The sequence below is a fragment of the Hemitrygon akajei genome, chromosome 1, assembly GCF_048418815.1.
Source record: "Hemitrygon akajei chromosome 1, sHemAka1.3, whole genome shotgun sequence".
NCBI lineage: Eukaryota > Metazoa > Chordata > Chondrichthyes > Myliobatiformes > Dasyatidae > Hemitrygon > Hemitrygon akajei.
Window position 1 is genome coordinate 62,298,085 of NC_133124.1, and position 22,826 is coordinate 62,320,910.

Below are 22,826 nucleotides of genomic sequence, written 5' to 3' on the forward strand. Positions count from 1 at the left end.
AGACAATGCACAGAAACAATTAGGAAGGCTAATAGAATGTTGAGTTATATAATGCATTCAGTGGAGTTCAAGTCTACAGACATTCTCCGTAAGCTGTATAATGCCCTTGTGAGACCACACCTTGAATACTGTGTATAATTTTGATCTCCATCTTTTCTGAGGGATGTGAAAGCACTGGAGGACGTTCAGAGAAGGGCAACAAGACTCATTCCAGGTCTGCAGGGTATGAGCTGTGAAGAAAGATTGAAAGAATTATTTTTTTTTAACCTAAGTAGAATAAGAAGGGTGTGATAGAAGTGTTCAAAATCATTAAGTGTATAAGTAAGTGGATGCCATCTGTTACTTCAAAATTAATCCATCTACGTGAATAGGAATTTGGTAAGCTTTGTTAGGCTAAATGGCCTATTCTTGACAAAAACTTTCCAATGTTAAAATGTCCCCAGTGGATGGTAGGGAGGTCCCTATGATCCCTTCAGCTGTTCTCACAGTCCTTTGTCGGGACTTCTGGTCCATTGCTTGACTGCTCCCACACCAGATGGAGATGCAACTTGTCAGGATGCTCTCAACAGTGCTCCTTTAAAATGCTGCTAAGATGGTAGGGAGGTGGTGGGGGGGCCTTGCTTTTCTCAATCTTAGGAAGTGGAGGTGCTTCTTGTTCAGGGAGGTGATATCAAGGGACCAGGTGAGGTCATCCATGACGTGAACTTTCAGGAACTTTGTGCACTTAACTGTCTCTCTATGGAGGTACCATGTATCCAGGGGGATAGTTTGTCTGCACCTTCCTGAAATTCACAACGATTTCCTTTGTCTTCTTCATGTTCGGGCTTAGGTTGTTCTTCTCACACCGATCCACCAGCCGCTCCACTTCCTCTCTATACTCCATCTCGTCATTGTTCTTGACTGTTGTGTCATTCTTGTTGCATTGATAAAGCAAAAGGCCCTGGATGCAAAAGCCTGAAAGCATGTAACACCAGGTTCAAGGACAATGCCTATCCTGCTGTTATAAATCTGTTGAGTAGTTTCCAAATATGATAAGATGGACTCTTGACCTCAATCTACCTCATCATGACCTTGAACTGTATTGTCTGCCTGTACTGCTCTTTCTCTGTAAGACAATTTATTCTGCATTGTTACTGTTCTATATTTTCCTAACTGAGTGTACTGATGTCATGAAATTTATTACTGCACATCTGCCAAGGTACAATGTGAAGCTTTGTTTTACATTCCATCCATACAGATGTGGAAATATGATGTGATCTGCTCTGCTAGGTGCCATGTTCACATTTCTAGTCCATTTAAGTCTTTGGGTGGTACTGTAACACAGCTAGTAGAGGAACTGCCACCCAACTCCTGGGTAAAATCTGTTGCTGTCTGAGTGGAGTTTGCATGTTCTCCCTGTTAACCACATGACTTTTTGCCAAGTACTCAAATTTCTTCCCATAGCCCAAAACTGTGTTGTTTGGTAGGTTAATTGGCCACTCTACATTATCTCTAGTGTGCAGGAGATTAGTAGATTCGATGTAATGTGGGGAGGGGGTGAATAGATTTAATGTGGGATTATTACAAATGGATAGTTGGTGGCAACTGTGGGCTGAAGGGCCAATTTCTGTGCTGTATCTCTCTTTGACCACTTGACAGTGGTGTCTCTCCAAGATGTTGGTGTTAAAATATTCAACAAAGTGGTTGAATGTTAAAGAAAGGTTTGGAGATGGTTGTTGACTGCCATTTTTGTGGTGTGGATATTACCTGAATGTTGACTAGATTTAGCAGTTAACGTTATCTGGAAAAATGTTCTGTCAATTACCATCTGTTAATGTTGGTGTTAAAGAGCTGCCATTGCTACCTATCATCTGAAATTTGTTTCTTTTGTCCACAATTGACCAAAGTTGCAGTTAGATTTGAGTAGGTGCTTCTGCTATAAATCAGACTTTGCATTAGATAGCATGAATGAACAAACACTGCTTGGCAGCATAGTGAACAACATCTTTTATCACATTGTGACTTTTTGGGAAAAGACGGACATCATTGGATTGGATTTCCCGTTTTTGCTGACCCAACAATATGTAGGCAATTTCTTACTCTGCTGTGATTTTCTGGAAGAACAGAAAATAAGTAGCTGTTAAATTTTGAAATCTTGTACTTTGCATATTATTAATCAATTCAGTAAACTAAGAAGATTCATTAACTATTATCTACAATTGTTACACTAAGGTAGATGCATTTTAATACTCTTAAATAATAAACATTGTTCACACCCATCAGCATCTTCATTTATGTTTTTTTTTAAGTCGACAATTTACTGCAGGATAATATACAATCAAACGGAAGAAAACAAATTCCTGATAGTATGATATGTTTTTGTTTCTGTCAAGGCAAATAGGTGTTTGGATTTTCTTTTAAATGTGTGATAAGCAAGCAAGCATAATGTGATATATTGGTAGTATCCTATGTATAGGCACAGGACAAACAACAGCTCTTAACTGTTGGTTACTGTCTCTGTGATTTAGTGCATGTTATTTTGTTAATCCACTTAGCTTTGAATTGGAGAAACAGTTTATTGGATACATTTTCCTTTGCATTTCTGTAGCTGATTTTTAACATCTGACTTTGCCTTTTTTCTGTAATGACTAAGAACAGTAACATTTGATTATCATGAAAGTGCAGTTTGAAGGAGATACAATCAGTGGAGAAAATATATTTTATGACCTTGTATCATTGAAAACCAAATATTTTTAAACAGATGATTCAGTGTTTCAATTACTTTATTAATAGAGTTTTGTTGTGACTCAGTATGGAATGTGTTCAAAATATTTTCTTTCAGTGTTTTTGTAATAGCACAGTGCCTTGTCATCAGAGCCTTGATAAATGAGTTAATCTGTTGTATAATGCATTTGGGAAGCAGGGTTATTATGAGCAGTTAAATGTTTATTTTACTTTAACTACTTACATATATGGTTTATATTTTTTGTTGGTACTAATAAATGGTTGCAAGCATATATAAATTGGGAAAAATTATGATATTTTGAAATACCCCAAAGAATAGAATTCTGCACATTTTTGTTAATTTAAAACACTTTTGTTACTTTAGTCAAGTATATTTATATCCAAAATTCTACAGAGATAAATCCATTAATATTGTCTAGTATTCTGCCTACAGAATACAGTATTGTTTAATTATTGATGCTATTTGAATATACCTCATTACACTGATAGGACATTGTTGAAAATTATTCACCAAATGAGCACTGAAAGAAAATATTTTGAACACATTCTATATGGAATAATAACAAATGTTTCACAAAAATAATTCACAATCGCTGAATCACACTTATTAAAATATACAGTTGGGATTTTTATTTTGGATACAGTATAAGAAAATGCCTATAACATTTCTTTTTATGTTCCATTTTTGTTTTTGAAAATAACATTGAGAATTCTATTTTTTCAAACATTGTATTATAAAATGAGAAAGCTGCATCTTTTTAATGTATTGGAACTGATTACTCAAGTGATGCATTAACTGCGTGTCAATGAGGTGAATTTTATTTAATAAGTACATTTCCTTCAATATAATATTTTGATATTTTGATTTTTGGGTGCATTATAGCTTACAATGTGGTTCTAAAATTTGTTCAGAGTTGTTGAAAACCTGTTATTCATTTTGATTTTCTGTTCTATTTTAATTATAATTCCAGGCTAAAAGAGTTACTTGTGAAAGAGAAAGAAGCCAAAAGCCATTTACAAGCTTATGTTTCTGAGTTAAAAAAGAAAGTAAGAGCTCTTACAGAGGAGTTGAGGAAGATGAAGTGTACTGAGGAGGATCAATGTAAAGTCCTGAAATCTCTTGAAGAAACACTTTTGAAGACTGAGACACAAAGGCTTCAACAACAGACTATGGAGGTATTGATTATATAAGGTGATTTAAAAAAAAATAATGTCACATTTATGTGACCATTGTAGAATTGCATGAAACATCAATGATGTAATGAATCACAAAATTATACTATTGCTAATGATCCAGCCTCCACAACCCATTGACATGGAAAACTCCAGAGATGCACCACCACCTGCAAAAACAAATTTCTCTGCATCTCCGTTTTATATGACTGACCATTTATCCTGAAATAATGTGCCTCCTTGGTGGCTTTTTTTCCAATACTGCAAAGGTCTCTCTGTTGTGAACTTTTCTTTAAGTTGTCCAATTTACTTTAATGTGCTTTTTGTCATTCTTTGTAGCAAAGTGCATCATTTCACACATTTTAATCTGGAATTTCATCTACTTTTTCATTATAGAAGCTCTTGTAAAGTCTATCTTGTGTCCAGAAATCTTTCATTGTTTAATATGCTTCCTAATTATGTTTTGTCAATACATTATGAAATCATATCCTTTATTATTAATGCACTTAAACATACTGTCCTAGCACTAAGCCCTGGAAAAATGTATGGCACAGAAAGGAACTGCTGTATAGTGTGTCTTTGATAGCTGGAAAAAAGAACTTTTTGCTTTCCTGCTCACTGACCCACAACCTTATGCATTACATCACGGCATTTCCTCAAGTGCTAATGTTATGAGGGTTTTTGCTTCCACCTCTCCTCTAGTAGTGAATTCCACATTCCCCCTACTGTTGCAGTGGAAAAATCCTCTTTCCCTGAAATCCATGTAACAGATACTTTTAGTCTTTTAACATTCCTTTTGACCTCAAATGAAGAAAATAGGTTCTTCCTAATTAGTCTATTCAGTCTCTCTTTGTTTTATGTCCCTCTGTTATAACTTCCTGTTGCTTCCTTTGTTGCAGAGATATCAAACCCTATCTAAACAATCTCCACGACTAAGATTCATAGAAAATAGGTGCAGAAGTAGGCCATTCGGCCCTTCGAGCCTGCACCGCCGTTCAGTATGATCATGGCTGATCATCCAACTCAGAACCCTGTACCTGCTTTCTCTCCATACCCCCTGATCCCTTTAGCCACAAGGGCCATGTCTAACTCCCTCTTAAATATAGCCAATGAACCGGCCTCAACTGTTTCCTGTGGCAGAGAATTCCACAGATTCACCACTCTCTGTGTGAAGAAGTTTTTCCTCATCTCGGTCCTAAAAGGCTTCCCCTTTATCCTTAAACTGTGACCCCTCGTTCTGGACTCCCCCAACATCGGAAACAATCTTCCTGCACCTAGCCTGTCCAATCCCTTTAGAATTTTATATGTTTCAATAAGATCCCCCCCTCAATCTTCTAAATTCCAGCGAGTATATGCCTAGTCAATCCAGTCTTTCTTCATATGAAAGTCCTGCCATCCCAGGAATCAATCTGGTGAACCTTCTCTGTACTCCCTCTATGGCAAGAATGTCTTTCCTCAGATTAGGGGACTAAAACTGCACACAATACTCCAGCTGTGGTCTCACCAAGGCCTTGTACAACTGCAGTAGAACCTCCCTGCTGCTGTACTCGAATCCTCTTGCTATGAATGCCAACATACCATTTGCCTTTTTCACTGCCTGCTGTACCTGCATGCCCACTTTCAATGACTGGTGTACAATGACACCCAGGTCTCGTTGCACCTCCCCTTTTCCTAATTGGCCACCATTCAGATAATAATCTGTTTTCCTGTTCTTGCAACCAAAGTGGATAACCTCACATTTATCCACATTAAATTGCATCTGCCATGAATTTGCCCACTCACCTAACCTATCCAAGTCACCCTGCATCCTCTTAGCATCCTCCTCACAGCTAACACCGCCACCTAGCTTCGTGTCATCCGCAAACTTGGAGATGCTGCATTTAATTCCCAAGTCTAAATCATTAATATATATTGTAAACAACTGAGGTCCCAGCACTGAGCCTTGCGGTACCCCACTAGTCACTGCCTGCCATTCTGAAAAGGTCCCGTTTATTCCCACTCTTTGCTTCCTGTTTGCCAACCAGTTCTCTATCCACATCAATACCATACCCCCAATACCGTGTGCTTTAAGTTTGCACACTAATCTCCTGTGTGGGACCTTGTCAAAAGCCTTTTGAAAATCCAAATATACCACATCCACTGGTTCTCCCCTATCTACTCTACTAGTTACATCCTCAAAAAATTCTATAAGATTCGTCAGACATGATTTTCCTTTCACAAATCCATGCTGACTTTGTCCAATGATTTCACCTTTTTCCAAATGTGCTGTTATCTCATCTTTGATAACCGACTTTTTTAATTAGTTTTTTTATACATTTTCTACATAGCTACAGATAAAAAAAACCCAAATCAAAATGAACATTGATACAGTGCAAAAATAAAATACAATAATAATATAATACAAAGAAAGATAATTGAGAAAGCACCCAAATTGAAGACATGTAAAATTAGTATCCTCCCCAAGCCCCGCAACAAAAAAACTCCAGACCAACCACAACACAATATAGAGAATATAAATCAGGACAATCAAACCCCCAAAACTGTAAATACACTTAGCAACAGAAGATATTAATGCCTACTACCAACAAACAAAATGAGCTGAAAGCAAGGGACCGTAAAAAACCCCTAGTCAAGAGGAAGGTTATGAAAGTACTCAATAAAAGGTCCCCAGACCTTATGGATCTTTAAATCCAAATTAAGAACTGAATAATGAATTTTTTCAAGGTCTAAGCAGGCCATAATATTGTTAAGCCATTGAGCATGCGTGGGCGGGGCAACATCTCTCCATCTAAGGAGGATTAAACGTCTAGCCAGGAGAGAGGCAAAAGATAATATTCGACACTTAGTCGAATTCAGACGTAAATCTGTCTCACCCCAGAAACCGAACAAAGCAATTAAAGGGGTAGGTTCTAGGTGGTGATTCAGAATATGCGATAGCGTTATGAAGACATCTTTCCAAAATTTCTCCAAGCTAGGACAAAGCCAGTACATATGAATGAGAGAGGCCTCGCCCCTTCTGCATTTATAACAAAGCGGACTAATGTTAGGGTAAAATCGAGATAATTTAGATTTAGACATATGGGCTCTATGAACAATCTTAAGCTGTAAAAGGCAATGGCGAGCACAAAGAAAGGTTGAATTAACCGATTTGAGAATCGAGTCCCAAGTCTCATCAGATAAGGAGGTATTTAAATCATGCTCCCATGCCATTTTAATTTTATCCACAGGGGCACGTCGTAAGGCTGCTAATTTATCACGAATAAATGATATTAAACCTTTACCTAGTGGATTAATAGAAACAAATAAGTCCATAACATTTTTATCAGGCATTTCAGGGAGGTTAGGAATTAAAGGAGTAATAAAGTGTCTAATTTGGAGATATCTAAAAAAATGAGCATTGGGCAGATTGAACTTAGCAGAGAGCTGTTGAAAAGAAGCGAAGCGATTATCAATAAAAAGATCTTCAAAATGTCTAATGCCCTTCCTATACCAATCATGGAATGCTGAGTCATACGTAGTAGGTAAAAAAAGGTGATTATGTAAGATAGGGCTAGAAAAGGAAAAACCATGGAAACCATAAAATTTCCTAAACTGAGCCCATATACGCAGAGTGTGTCTAACAAGAGGATTAACTATCAATCTGGACAAATTACTAGGGAGTACAGAGCCAAGAAGTGCAGAGATAGATAATTCTTTAGTGGAGCTCAACTCCATTGCCACCCAATTAGGGCACTTGGGTTGGCCATGAAAAAAAGATCAAAAGGTAGCACAACGTATATTGGCTGCCCAATAATATAAACGAAAGTTAGGTAAAGCCATGCCACCCTCTTTTTTAGATTTTTGGAGATAACCTTTATTAATTCTAGAGCACTTATTCTTCCACAGATATGACAAAATAATAGAGTCTAAGGAATCAAAAAAAGATTTAGGAATAAAAATTGGGATTGATTGAAATAAATATAAAAGTTTAGGGAGAACATACATTTTAACAACATTAATACGACCTACCAAAGACATAGAAAGAGGTGACCATTGTAACAGACTCTGTTTAATAGTATATGAAAGATTGACAAAATTTTCACGAAAGAGATCTTTAAACTTCCTTGTGACTGTAATCCCAAGATAAGTAAATTGGTTATGAACTACTTTAAAAGGGAGATCACGAAATGTTAATTCTTGTGCTTCTTTATTAATTGGGAAAAGTTCGCTCTTATGTAAATTAAGTTTATATCCAGAGAGCTGGCTAAACTGGTCAAGAAGTGAAAACATTGGAGGCAAGGATGTAGACGGATTTGAAAGAAAAAGTAATAAGTCATCGGCATAAAGAGAAACTTTATGCTCAACACCCCCTCTCCAAATCCCGGTTAGTTCAGGACAATTTCGAAATGCTATCGCCAAGGGTTCTATAGCCAAATCAAAGAGAAAGGGACATAAAGGGCATCCCTGTCGGGTGCCACGTTTGAGGTTAAATAACTGGGATTTCTGAAAATTAGTTAAAACGGAGGCCGTAGGACACAAATACAGCAATTTGATCCAAGAGATAAAACTTTGACCGAAGTCAAATTTTTCTAAAACTGCAAAAAGGTAGTTCCACTCTATACGATCAAATGCTTTCTCCGCATCGAGGAAAATAACACATTCAGGAATCCCAGTTGGAGGTGAATATAAAATGTTAAATAAGCGTCGCATGTTAAAAAAAGGAGACGGTTTTTAATAAAACCAGTTTGATCATCGGAAATAATAGAGGGAATAACAGTTTCTAATCTATAAGCCAAGACTTTGGCCAAGATTTTAACATCAACATTAAGCAAAGAAATCGGCCTATACGAGGAACACTCTGTTGGGTCTTTAACCTATTTTAATAAAAGAATAATAGATGCCTCATTAAAGGAGGGTGGCAATTGGCCACACCTAAACGAGTCAGATAATACTGAGAGTAACTGAGGAGAGAGAAGTGAAGAGAATGATTTATAAAATTCTACGGGGAACCCATCAGGTCCAGGAGATTTCCCTGAAGACAATGCAGAAATTGCAAAAGATATTTCTTCTGATGATATAGGCGCATTAAGTTTGGCTTTAAAATCAGATGAAAGCGAAGGAATATTCAGATTATTTTAAAAATGGTCAACAGAGATATTGTCATTCAAAGATTCAGAGGAATAAAGTTGAGAGTAGAAATTTTTAAATGCGTCATTGATTTCTAGGTTATCCGATGTAAGGTCACCATTCTCCTTCCGGATCTTTGTAATATGTTGTTTGGCTTTGGAACGCCTCAACTGATTGGCTAGAAATTTACCAGATTTGTCGCCATGGATATAAAAGTGACTCTTACTTTCAAGAAGTTGGCGTTCGACAGGTTGAGTAGACAGGAGGTTAAATTTAGCTTGAAGTTCTACACGCTTCTTGTATAGTTCAGGGTTCTTAGTTTGAGCATACAGTTGATCCAAATCTTTAATCTGATTAATGAAGTCTAATCGATCTGCACAGGACTTTCTATTAAGATTTGCTGTATAGGAGATTATTTGGCCCCTCAAATTTACTTTCATGGCATCCCAGACAATCTGGGATGACACTTCAGGTGATGTATTGGTGTTAAAATAGAAGGTTATCTGATCCTTTATAAATTTTAGAAAATCATCATCCGATAATAAAGTTGAATCAAACCGCCAGTGTTTATTCCTCTGAGGGAGACCAGGAAAATTTAAAGACAGAGTAATTGGGGCATGGTCAGAAATCAGTATACTCTGATAATCACAAGAATAGACAAATGGAATGAGTTGATTATCGAGTAAGAAGTAGTCAATTCTAGTAAAGGTATGGTGAATATGTGAAAAAAAAGAATAATCTATCTCAGTAGGATGAAGGAAACGCCATATATCAGAGATACCATAATTAGAGAGAAACGATTGAATAGCTAAGGCCGATTTAGTAGGTGGTCTAGTAACAGAGGACGATTGATCCAAATTAGGATCTAACCAACAATTGAAATCACCACCCAGTATAAGAGAGTATGAGTTTAAGTCTGGTAGTGAGGAGAAAAAACGTTCAAAAAAATTAACATAATCAAAATTGGGGGCATACAGGTTTGCTAATACAACTTTAGTATTATATAGTTTACCAGAAACAATAATAAAGCGGCCATTTGTATCAGATATCTTATTATGGAGTTCAAAAGGAATATTTGAATTAGTAAGGATGGAGACCCCCCCCCCTAGCTTTGGCGGCAAAGGATGAATGAAAATGCTGACCCGCCCACTTTGACAAAAGCCAGGAGTTATCAAAACAACGAATATGAGTTTCTTGAAGAAAAGCAATGTCAGCTTTGAGATGTTTAATATGGGTGATTCAATCCCTTTACATTCCAGCTCACAAATTTAAGTGTATTAACCATTATCAATTGTTAGTGCGTAGAAGGCAGCAGGCATATAAAAAGTCAAGCAGTACAATAACAGTCTGGGAGCAAAAATGTAAACATAGATTCGTAGAATCAAAACAGAAACATGTCCTGAGTAACACAGGAAAGCAAAGGAAACAGTGAGTAGTGTTGGAACTGGAGAACCCGCCCCACCCTCACAACCCGCCCCACCCTCACAACCCGCCCCACCCTCACAACCCGCCCCACCCTCACAACCCACCCCACCCTCACAACCCACCCCACCCTCACAACCCAAAACTAGACGGCTACCAAAAAAAGCAGCTAGCTCTACCAAAAAAATTAACCCAAGTATGACTTCCAGTTCTGTGTCGTTAACAACAGTTCCGTATAAATACTATAGCAAATGGTAGCTAGTTTATGCACTAGAAAACATAATTACAAATAGGAACAACTTCAACAGAAGTATAAGACTTAATACAAAGAAAATCAAAAGAAAACCAAAACTAACCTACCCGTGAAAAATTATAGAAGATTAAAAGAAAAAAAAGGAGGGAGAAAAGGGGGAAATTGTAGATTCGAAGAGAGTACTTATCAACCATTTACAGAAAAAAAAGGGAGCAAAACTTAAACTATGAATCAACCAACAGGGAGGCCTTCAATAAAAACTCCAAACCTCCAAAACAAGTTAAAGTCGCTTGTAGATCTCTATAGATAAAGTTATACAAGAATAAAATGGATTACACACGTACAATCTAAACGTCCGCAGGGGAACATTAAACTCGGATTATCTATTTAGAAAAAACGCACCAAGTCCAGGGAGAGATTGTCTACAGCCCTTAGAATTTCAATAAATAATGTCTGAATTATTCAAGAAAAGTCTGAGTCCGGAAAAAAATAGCTTTACTACGAGAAGTACTTATCCAGGTCAGACCGGGTTCCTAATGAGACGGGCTGGCCGGAAGACTTCCAACAAATGCCTCAGCATCCTTCACTGATTTAAACCACTTATATTCTCCAGTAGTAAGCGTAATTCGCAGGTCGGCTGGATTACGAAAGGAGGGTCTGAAACCACGATCAAAAAGCACTTTCATTACACCTTTAAACTCAGCACGCATCTTCAGAACCTGGGGGGCAAAATCCTCCACAAAATGAATGACTGTATTTTGAAACGCAAAAGTACCTCTGCGGCGTGCCTCCATAATCAAACGGTTTTTCATGGGGAACGTAGATCCTGTGTGCCCTTTCAAGCTCAGGTGGAATCGGAAGAAATTCTTTCCCAAAAATCTCACAGAGAAAATCGGAAAAAAATTCCACGGGAAAGCCCTGTTCGGTGGCCTCTGGCAAACCAAGAATTCGTAGATTACAATGTCTGCTACGGTTTTCAAGATCCACTATTTTGGAAAAAAGTTTACAATTCTTCTCCTCTAGGCTGGAGCATAGAGTCTCGAGATAAAGAACACGGTGCTTTAAATCTTCAGAAGTTGAGTCGATGCGAGATAAATGTTCAGCGTGTTCGTCCACTCTAGCGTTGATCCGATCCAATTTGGCATCCAGCTGGTTGAAATAAGTTCTAAATTCCTTTAAAATATCTTGTCGATGCTGTTCCAACGCAGCGAGAATGTCAACCGGCAAAGTCGTAGCAATTTCTTTTTTCCCAGTTTTAGCACATTTGTTAGACATTATAAGATAGATGTGTTCGCAGGCAAGTGAAAGAAACCCAATAAAATACCTAACTAAGGTTTAAGAATGGAGACATGTAGTGCAAAGATAGAAAGAATGACGGAGCAAAAGTTCGAAGCCGCTAAGCAGTCGCCATCTTACCGGAAGTCCATCGATAACCGACTCTAGCATTTCCCCCACCACTGATGTCAGGCTAACCGGTCTATAATTCCCCGGTTTCTCTCTCCCTCCTTTTTTAAAAAGTGGGGTTACATTAGCCACCCTCCAATCCTCAGGAACTAATTTGACCCTATCTTCACTTCTTCAAACCCTCTCTGTTGTCATATATTAGATGTGGGTCACAATGTGTTTCTTGTGTGACTCAGTGCTCTTATATTTTGTGTTCCAGTAACAGTTCCGCTTTTCTGCCCCCCCCCCCCCCCCCAGCCAGTCTGCTATTATCTTAGTTCACATTAAAACTTACTTTCTTATGTTGGAGCACATGTGCAATTTTTGTAATATTAGTTATTTTCATTGTTGCTTTGACATTCAAGTCCTTATTCCTATATATCAGAAATAGGACAAAACAAAGTGAAATCCTATTCTACAGCATCCCAATCATTTAACTGTCAGCCACTGAATCATATTTGGAGGTAGATTGCCATTCTACCTTGGAAACTATGAGTTTTTATTGTTTCAGCCAATGTGACATGTTGCCAAGTGTCTTGGGATACAGCATCAGATACACAATATTAGAACAATATTAGAGCATAGAGTAGTACAGCACAATACAGGCCCTTCAGCCCACAATGTTGTGCCGACCCTTAAACCCTGCCTCCCATATAACCCCCCCCCCCACACCTTAAATTCCTCCATATACCTGTCTAGTAGTCTCTTAAATTTCACTAGTGTATCTGCCTCCACCACTGACTCAGGCAGTGTGTTCCACGCACCAACCACTCTCTGAGTAAAAAACCTTCCTCTAATATCTCCCTTGAACTTCCCACCCCTTACCTTAAAGCCATGTCCTCTTGTATTGAGCAGTGGTGCCCTGGGGAAGAGGTGCTGGCTGTCCACTATACCTCTATCATGTCTCCTCTCAATCCTCCTCCTCTCCAAAGAGTAAAGCCCTAGCTCCCTTAATCTCTGATCATAATCCATACTCTCTAAACCAGGCTGCATCCTGGTAAATCTCCTCTGTACCCTTTCCAATGTTTCTACATGCTTCCAATAGTGAGGCGACCAGAACTGGACACAGTACTCCAAGTGTGGCCTAACCAGGATTTTATAGAGCTGCATCATTACCTCGTGACTCTTAAACTCTATTCCTTGACTTATGAAAGCTAACACCCCATAAGCTTTCTTAACTACCCTATCTACCTTTGAGGCAATTTTCTGGGATCTGTGGACATGTACCCCCAGATCCCTCTGCTTCTCCACACTACCAAGTATCCTGCCATTTACTTTGTACTCTGCCTTGGAGTTTGTCCTTCCAAAGTATACCCCCTCACACTTCTCTGGGTTGAACTCCATCTGCCACTTCTCAGCCCACTCCTGCATCCTATCAATGTCTCTCTGCAATCTTCGACAATCCTCTAAACTATCCACAACATCACCAACCTTTGTGTCGTCTTCAAACTTGCCAACCCACCCTTCTACCCCCACGTCCAGGCGGTTAATAAAAATCGCGAAAAGTAGAGGTCCCAGAACCAATCCTTGTGGGACACCACTAGTCACAACCCTCCAATCTGAATGTACTCCCTCAACCACGACCCTCTGCTTTCTGCAGGAAAGCCAATTCTGAATACACCTGGCCAAACTTCCCTGGATCCCATGCCTTCTGACTTTCTGAATAAGCCTACTGTGTGGAACCTTGTTAAAAGCCTTACTAAAATCCATGTAGATCACATCCACTGCACTACCCTCATCTACATGCCTGGTCACCACCTCAAAGAACTCTATCAGGCTTGTTAGACATGATCTGCCCATCACAAAGTCATGCTGACTGTCCCTGATCAGACCATGATTCTCTAAATGCCCATAGATCCTATCTCTAAGAATCTTTTTCAACAGCTTTATTCACAATATAAATTAAAACCTATTTAGTTCTAAAATAGATAAAATCCACTGTAGTATAAAATGGTCATTTGTCTTGCTATGCTGAGGTAGTGATAAGGGTTGTGCTGGCTGGTTGGGAAACCAAATGGTTGAAGGGAAGTATCTGTTTTTGAATCTGGTGCTGTGAAATTTCAGGCTTCTGTCTAACAGTAGATGTGAGAAGATGGCGTACACAGTATGGAGAGGATTTTTGATAACAGCTATTACATTATTGTAGCATTCCTACTATTGATGCAAGTGATAGTGGGCAGAGATAAGCCCATGAAGTATTGAGCTGAGTCTACTACTGTTTGCAGCTTCTTCTGTTGCTGCGCTTTTGAATAGCCATACCAAACCAAGATGCAACCAGTCAGGCCAGCAGAGAGGGAAGAGTTACTGTTTCAAGTCATGGCCTTTAATCAGACTTGAGATAAGTCAGAGACCATAAGACATAGGAGCAGAATTATGTATTTAACCCATCATATCTGCAACATTCCATCATGGCTGAATTCATCAACCTCTGGCTAAAGAAATTCCTCCTCATTGTTGTTCTAAAGGGACGTATTTAATTCTCAAGTCATGCAATCTGGTCCTAGACTCTCCCACTAATAGCAACGTCCTTTCCTCCTCCACATTGTCTAGCCCTTTCAATATTCAATAAGTTTCAACGAGATTCCCCCTTTCATTCTTCTAAATTCCAGAGAGTACAAACTCATCAAACACTTCTTAGCCGTTAACTCTATCAACACAGAATCATTCTCATAAATCTCTGTGAACTCTGACCAATACCAGCATATCATTTCTTAGATAAGGGACTCAAAACTGTTTTCTATACTCCAGTGTGGTCTGACCAATTCCTCATAAAACTTAATCATTGCATCCTTATTTTATATTCTTGTCCTCTTGAAATGTATGCTCGCATTGCATTTGTCTTTCTTACCAATGACTCAACGTGGAAGTTAACCTTTAGGGACTCCTGTATAAGGACTTCCAAGTCCTTTTGCACCTTTGATTTCTGAATTTTCTCCCCGTTTTGAAAATAGTCCTTATTCCTTCTTTCAAAATGCATGACTGTACACCTCCTTACACTAAGTTCCATCTGCCACTTCTATGCCCATTCTCTTAATCTGTTTAAGTCCTTTCACAGACTCCCTGCTTTCTCAACACCTTGCCACTCCACCTATCATCTGCAAATTTGGAAATCCATATTGTTGACATATAGTGTGAAAAGAACTGATACCAACACCAACCTCTATGGTTCACCATTTAGTTACTGGCAGCCAACCAGAAAAGGCCTCCTTTCTTCCCACTCTTTGCTTCCTGCCAGTCAGTCAACTTTCAATCCATGTTAGTATCTTTCCTGTAATACCATGGGCTCTCATCTCTCACCAAAGGAGAACATTGATTGGACTTGTAAATGAGTGATTGTGTGGTAGGTGAGTTTGCATATATGAGTAACACATTTTAGTGCAAATTAAAATGAGGTATTTTAACAAATAGAACATTTTTGTAACAAGTACCAATCTGATATTTAGTGATACAGTGAGTTGGGATTCTTTCATACAGTACCTGGGCCAAAATGAGGTGACCATTTGGAATGGAGTGATAGAAAATCACTGTTGGTTTGGTTACTGGGATCACTGGCCTCCAATTCATTTTCAGAAGCATCCCACCATCATCTCCTATTTGAATGAACTACTTTAGAAAGTTTCAAACAAGTAATGCTGGTTTGCTTTCTTTACAAGCACCAAAAACTGCAGGCCTGATTGCAATAAACAAATCTCTTTTAATAAAATAGTGAAACATAACACATTTCGAAAGGAACAATGAGAGTATAGGTGCATAAACTTCTCAGTAGCAAACCACTCAAAAACCCTTTAGTCAATAGGATGCAGCAACAAAAAATAAACTGGTTCAATTGTAGCAAATGAAGCCATTCTGGATGGCAGTGCTCCAGTTGTAACAACACGATGCAATTTCAGTAAAAGATCTGTGGATGTTGGAAATGTATTCTGTTTTTTCCTCTTCACAGATGTAACTATGAAGTTGGTTAGGAACTAAATGTGAGTCATTTATAAAGTTCTCAGTGGTACAACTTTTTATGCAATTTATTTTTTCCCTAAACTGAAAATGCCCCACTTTAACTGAAAATGTCTTCAATGGTATTGTTCAATTCTCAAAAATCCATCAGCATTACAATTTCCCCATTTAAAAGCAATTTCAAATATTAAAAAAATCAGCATGTGATTGAACCATAGAACATTAAAGCACAGAAACAGGCCTTTTGGCTCTTCTTGGCTGTGCCAAACCATTTTTCTGCCTAGTCCCACTGACCTGCACATGGCCCATATCCCTCCATACACCTCTCATCCATGTACTTGTCCAAGTTTTTCTTAAATGTTAAAAGTGACCCCGCATTTACCACTTCATCTGGCAGCTCATTCCACACTCCCACCACTCTCTTGTGTGAAGAAGCCCCCCCCAAATGTTCCCTTTAAACTTTTCCCCCTTCACCCTTAACCCATGTCCTCTGGTTTTTTTCTCCCCTAGCCTCAGTGGATAAAGCCTGCTTGCATTCACTATCTATACCCATCATAATTTTATATACCCCTATCAAGTCTCTCCTCATTCTTCTACGCTCCAGGGAATAAAGTTCTAACCCATTCAACCTTTCTCTGTAACTCAGTTTCTCAAGTCCTGGCAACATCCTTGTAAACCTTCTCTGCACTCTTTCAACCTTATTAATATGCTTCCTGCAATTAGGAGACCAAAACTGCACACGTTGTTTGAGAAACAGCTTAGGATGACCAAATGTATGTGATAATTGAGCTTGGGCAGTGAGAGAGCCCACTTCTGATTTCCTGCTCACCTTCAGTTACCTTGGGCAGCAATGACTGTCTCAGTTGTTCACATTTGTTGATTGTGCTTGGGGATCTATGATTGAGCAGCTGGTTATGTAAAACTTCTTAATTACATTTATAGAGCACTTTCCACACTTTCACCACCCTCTGAGGGAAGTAGTTCCCCCTCATATTCCCCTTAAACATTTCACCTATTGCCATTAACTCATGACCTCTAGTTCAAGTCTCACCCAATCTCAGTGGAAAAAACCTCCTTACTTTTACCCTGTCTATACCCATCATAATTTTGTATACCCCTATCAAATCGCCCCTCATTTTCCTATGCTCTAGGGAATAAAATCCTGACCTACAACTCAGGTCCTCAAGACTTGACAATATCTTTATAAATTGTGTCTGCTCTCTTTCAATCTTATTGATATCTTTCCAGTAGGTAGGAGATCAGAACTGCACACAATAATCCAAATTAGGCTTTATCAACGTCTTATAAAACTTCAACATAAGATCCCAACTCCTGTACTTTAATTAATGAAGGCCAATGTGCCAAAAGCTCTCTTTATGTTCCTATCTACCTGTGATACGACTTTCAAGAAATTATGGGTTTCTTAAGTGTAGAAATACTGCTCTGGTCACTTTTTTATGTGGGAATTAAAATTCAAATCTTGCTCGAGGATAACACCCAAACGTGAGGTCTATTGTCAGCACTTAAATCTACGAGAGTTAGAACTGAGACCCTGCTGGCATCAGTGTTGAGCCTAAGGTAGCTGTCAACTTTGGTAAGGGCCATCTCTGTACTGTGGTTTGCTTTAAAATGTAACTGAAACTTTTCTAGAACATTGGTGTCATTCAGAAAGTTGTTAAGTTGGTTGAAAATGACTTCCCTTCCTGAGTAAGATTCTTACCCAGGAAGGGAAGATTTGATATAGGCATAAAATTAGGTGATACCTCTGTCAAGGTTTGGGTTTTAAAGTAAGTGTCTGACAGCTACAATTTTGAAGGCATCTGGGAAAAATTCCAGTTTCAAAGAATGTGTTAATAATTTTTCTAACAGAATTGAAAACACTATTAAATGAGTCCTTGGAAGTATGGTAGGGACAGGGTTGAGACAAGTAGACAGTTTACTCTTCGTTGCAATCTTGCAGAATTCTGAATTGGAAATACTGTACTTGTGAATTTTAACATGGGTGTGAGATCTTTTCACGAGACTGGCTGCAGACATTACCAGTATCTGTAGCTATACTCTCCCTAATAGAAGTAGTCTTGTTGAATAAAAAATATTGCAAATTCCTCACATTTTGTGGCAGACGCTTGACTGTGGACAAGGTTGGGGCAGGGTTCAACAGCTGGTTTATAGTTGAGAACAATATTTTTCAGTTACTATTCTATGTAATATTGGAAAAATAGGCTCTTCTTGCAGAGCTATCGTAGTATTAAAGAAAGCTAGATTTTCCGTGAAAATTTTATGGAGGACTTCTAGTCCATTTTCTCCCCCATTTTCTTGCAGCTATTCTGCATGATCTCTTAAGCTTGCGGACAGAATTGCTTAACCAAGGTATTGTTTTACTAAGTGATTTTTTTTAACCTGAGTCGGTCCACTGTATTTAATATATTTGTCAAGCTGTTGTTCAAAGAATAAACTATTTCATTTATTGCCTTGGAACAGATGTGGCCAATAACATCCACCTTATGCTTGGGCAGCTGTGATCTGCTTCAATCGAAGGTTCTCTTCAGCCATACTATTTTGCATGTCTTGTGTAGCTCGGATAGATCCAACATGAAAGACATGGCTTGCATTTCAGCTTCAGGTTCCTCCAGTATTCCGTGGAGAATCAAAATCAGATTTATTATCACTTACTTGGATTATATGAAATTTGTTACAGCAGTTTAGTGCAAAGCCAAAATTATTATAAATTGCAAAGTAGTACAAACAGAAAGGATTAACAAAGCAGTTCATTGACTTTTCAGAAATCCAACAGAAGGGATGAAGGTTGATGTGTGGGTGAAGGTGCTGACTGGCAGCCTGGAGAGAAGGAAATGTATGCTTTTAAACAGTATTTTTGAGGTTATGGAAAAGTCCCAAACACCTTATCCAATTAAATGTAGGTCATTTGAGGCAGTTAGAGCTACTGCTGCTACTCATAGCTACATGGGTTTGGTTTTTATCAGATGCTGCCTGTGTGGAGTTTGCATGTTCTTTTCACCATGGGAGCTGAAAATGAGAAGGCAAGTGGGACTGATGGGAACTGGCAAGTGTAGACCTTCTGTGCTGTAGGAAGTTAATTATTGCAACACCTGATGCACACGTATTAATCTTCATTGAAAGAACAATAAGGTATTGACATCTGAGTTTAATTGGATTTGCTCGAGAGATTAAAAACTGACCAGGATGCTGCAAAGACTTTGGGTTTTTCTCCAGTGCTGTGAAATATTTTTGACCACTCTCTTTATTGCCTTGTTTAAAAAATAATGAGCTAGAAATGCTGAACAATAGATCATCAGTTTTGTCAGTACATAGTGGAATTCAATCACAAAGCTTCTTGCAGTGCTTTCTGCACCAATTTGCTCAGGATATCGATTAATGATGTGCCTTTACACGGAGGTTCCTAGAAATATTAGTGCCACTGGATGTGAAATGTAGTTGGATGCTTTTCCTGCAAGATTCAGTTACATTTGTGGATTTTGTTGGCTAGACCAGTCATTTATCTGGAAGCAGGCTTTCACAACAGATGTTAGGCTGATTTCACTGAGACTTAAAAGATTCCTGAGTGAGTCCCTCCAGCACAACCTTGTGGTCCCTATTCTCCCTGCCAGTGATCCTCCAACTGATACTCCCTTCCGTTGTTGGCTCTCTGTCCACTCATCCTACATGCATGCAGAAGCAATTTTTAAAGTATTGTTGACAGCAGCCACATTTTATCTGCTGTACCAGACTTGCTAGTGATACAAAGCTAGATGTATTATGAGTTGAGAGGATGAAACAGAGGAAGTTCAAGGAGACCTACAGTCCAAATAATTGGATGTGTGGCTGATAGAATGTAATATGGGGAAAAAAATATGAGGTCATCCTTGGATAGAAAGCATGACTGTTTTTAAACTGTTGAGGCTGACAGGTTTTCAGAGGGATCTTGATATCCTTGTATATAAATCAATGAAAGTTTACGTGCACAAACTGCAAGCAATTAGGAAATTGCACGGTGTGTTGACTTATTAGAAAAGGACTTGAGTGCTAGTATCAAGGACATCTTCAACCTCTCGCTTTGGCAGTCTGAGGTACTTGCCTGCTTCAAACAGGCTTCAATCAAACCAGTGCCCAAGAAGAAAGAGGTAGCCTGTCTCAATGAGTATCGTCCAGTAGCACTTGCATCCACTTAGATGAAGTGCTTTGAGAGGTTGGCCATGAAGCTGATCACCTCCTGCCTGTGGAGTGATTTGGATCTACTCCAGTTTGTCAACTGTCGCAACAGGTCAACAGTACATGCCATTTTACTGGTTCTGCACTCAGCTCTGGAACGTCTGGACAATGAAAATGCAAATATTAGGACACTCTTCATTGACTACAGCTCAGCATTCAAGATTATCATCCCTTTGAGACTAATCACTAAGCTCCAAGACCTAAGGCACGATACCTCCCCATGCAACTGGATCCTTAGTTTCCTTTGCAGACCCCAGTCAGTACAGATTGGCAATAACATCTCCTCCACACTCATCATCAGCACAGGTGCACCACAAAGATATGTGCTTAGTCCCTTGCTCTACTTCCTTTATATCTATAACTTGGTGGCTAAGTACAATGCTGTGTGTGTTGCTTGAATTTCCAGCATCTGCAGATTTCCTCGTGTTTGCCTGACAATATCACTGTTGTTGCTGAATCAAAGGTGGTAGCAAATCATCATGTAGGACTGAGATTTAAAATCTGGTTGTGTGGTGACAAAACAAGAACCTTTTACTCAATGTCATCAAAACCAGGAGGAAGAATACTCATTAGGGGATCAAAGGTGGAGAAGATCGGTATTATAATATATAATATATAGATCCTCAGGTATTATTATAAGTATTATAATACCTGAGGATCTGTCCTGGGACCATCATGTAAGTGCTATCACAAAGGAGGCACAATAGCACCTCTGCTTTCTTAGAAGTTTGTGCAGATTCGGCTTGTCATCTAAAACGTTGACAAATTTCAATAGTTGCACAGTGGAGAGTATCCTAACAGGTTGTATCACGCCCTGGTATGGAAACATCAATACCCAAGAATGGAAAGTGGTGGGTACAGCTCAGTCTCACACAGGAAAAGCCCTCCCCACCATTGAGTACATGTACAAGGAGTGCTGCCACAAGAGAGCAGCATCCATCATCAGGAGCCCCCACCATCCAGGCCATGCTCCCTCTTGCGACTGCTATCAAGAAAGAGGTACAAGAGCCTCGGGTCTCTCGCCTCCAGGTTCAGGAACAATTATTTAACCTTTCAACCATCGGGCTACTGAATCAGTGTGGATAACTTCACTCTCCCCAACTCTGAACTGAATCCACACCTGTGAACTGACTTTCAAGGATTCTACAACTCGTGTTTTCAATTTTACTTACTTACTTAATTAATTAATTAATTATCTTTGCTAAATTTGCTTTATTTTGCACATTGGTTGTTTCTCATTCCTATTTGTGTGTAGTTTTCCATTGACTCTTTGTATACTTTTGTTCTACTGTGAATACTTGCGCAAAATTGAATCTCAAGGTATGGTGACAATACATACTTTGATAATAAATTTACTTTGAACTTTAAAATATCTCACTGCAATTATGTAGGTCTCTGAGGATGGATCTAAAATATTGTGTCTTGATCTGATCTCCATCATTCTTGCAAGAGATGGATTGCAAGGATGGCAAGTTTAATATGTGAGGGATGATTAAGCAGGTTGGATCTATAGTCAAGTTCTGAAGAATTATTATGCAGGGTAAATGGCAGGAATTGTATTTCCCTGGTTGAAGTGTTCCAATCCATGGGTTACAGCTTCAAATAAGAGATTTGCCTTTCAGCTCTGAGATAAATATTTCTCCATCCAAAGGATGAATTCTTTGGAATTCTCTGCTCAATAAGGTTGTGGAAACTCACTTGCTGAGTATATCAGCAAGATTAGATTAGATTTTTGGATATTTGGAGAATTAACTGATACTGAGTTGGTTCGGGGAGGTGGTGCTGTCTGATCTTATTGAAAGACCAAATGTTCTTCTAGTTATGTTTTATAAATAAAGGCCCTTAGCCATTTTGTCCTATAGTTCTCAAGCTGAGAAATGTATCTGGTGCCATTGCCACCTCTGCATGATATGCAGGGCACTTAATTTTTACTGATGCCAGTAGTGGATGGCTAATGAAATTATTAATAAACCTTTAGGGTTTGATGCAATTTGACCTTGATTCATTGTTCAGCCTTAATGGACATAATGATTATTGTGTGCAGATGAAACGAATTCAAGAAGCAGAGCTGAAAGCTTCAGCAGCCCAAAAAGAAGTAGACTTACTACACGTCTCCCTCCGTCAACAAAAAGAAAAAGTGCAGCAACTGCAGGAGCTCCTCACTTGCAGAGAGCAAGAGCACAGGTATGGAGAAATTATGACTACAAGGTTGATTCTCATTTACATAATTGAATAAAACTGTTCTTGGTAACTACCCATGCCTGAAGCTATCATATACTAATAGATGGATACTGGTAATTCGGTCAGTTATATCTAATTTTAAACTGAACTTAGAACTGAAACACCAATTAAAGAATTTTTAAACTTTGTACTTTCAGTTAAATAGTTTATAACATTGACTCGTCTTTCAAGTCAAGTCAAGTCACTTTTTATTGTCACTTTGACCATGACTGCTGGTACAGTACACAGTAAAAATGAGACAACATTTTTCAGGACCATGGTGTTACACGAAACAGTACAAAAACTA

At 38.7% G+C, this 22,826-nt stretch overlaps 1 protein-coding gene across 6 annotated transcripts in view; it reads left to right on the top strand.

Annotated features, from left to right (window-relative positions):
- lrrcc1 (leucine rich repeat and coiled-coil centrosomal protein 1) overlaps nt 1-22,826 on the top strand; it is a 131,319-nt gene that overhangs the window by 49,477 nt on the left and 59,016 nt on the right. For all 6 annotated transcript variants that reach the window (XM_073044173.1, XM_073044146.1, XM_073044127.1 and 3 more), the window contains 2 exons: nt 3,696-3,900; nt 22,344-22,483. In XM_073044173.1, coding sequence (XP_072900274.1) covers nt 3,696-3,900; nt 22,344-22,483 — 345 coding nt within the window. The remainder of the gene's footprint in view (nt 1-3,695; nt 3,901-22,343; nt 22,484-22,826) is intronic.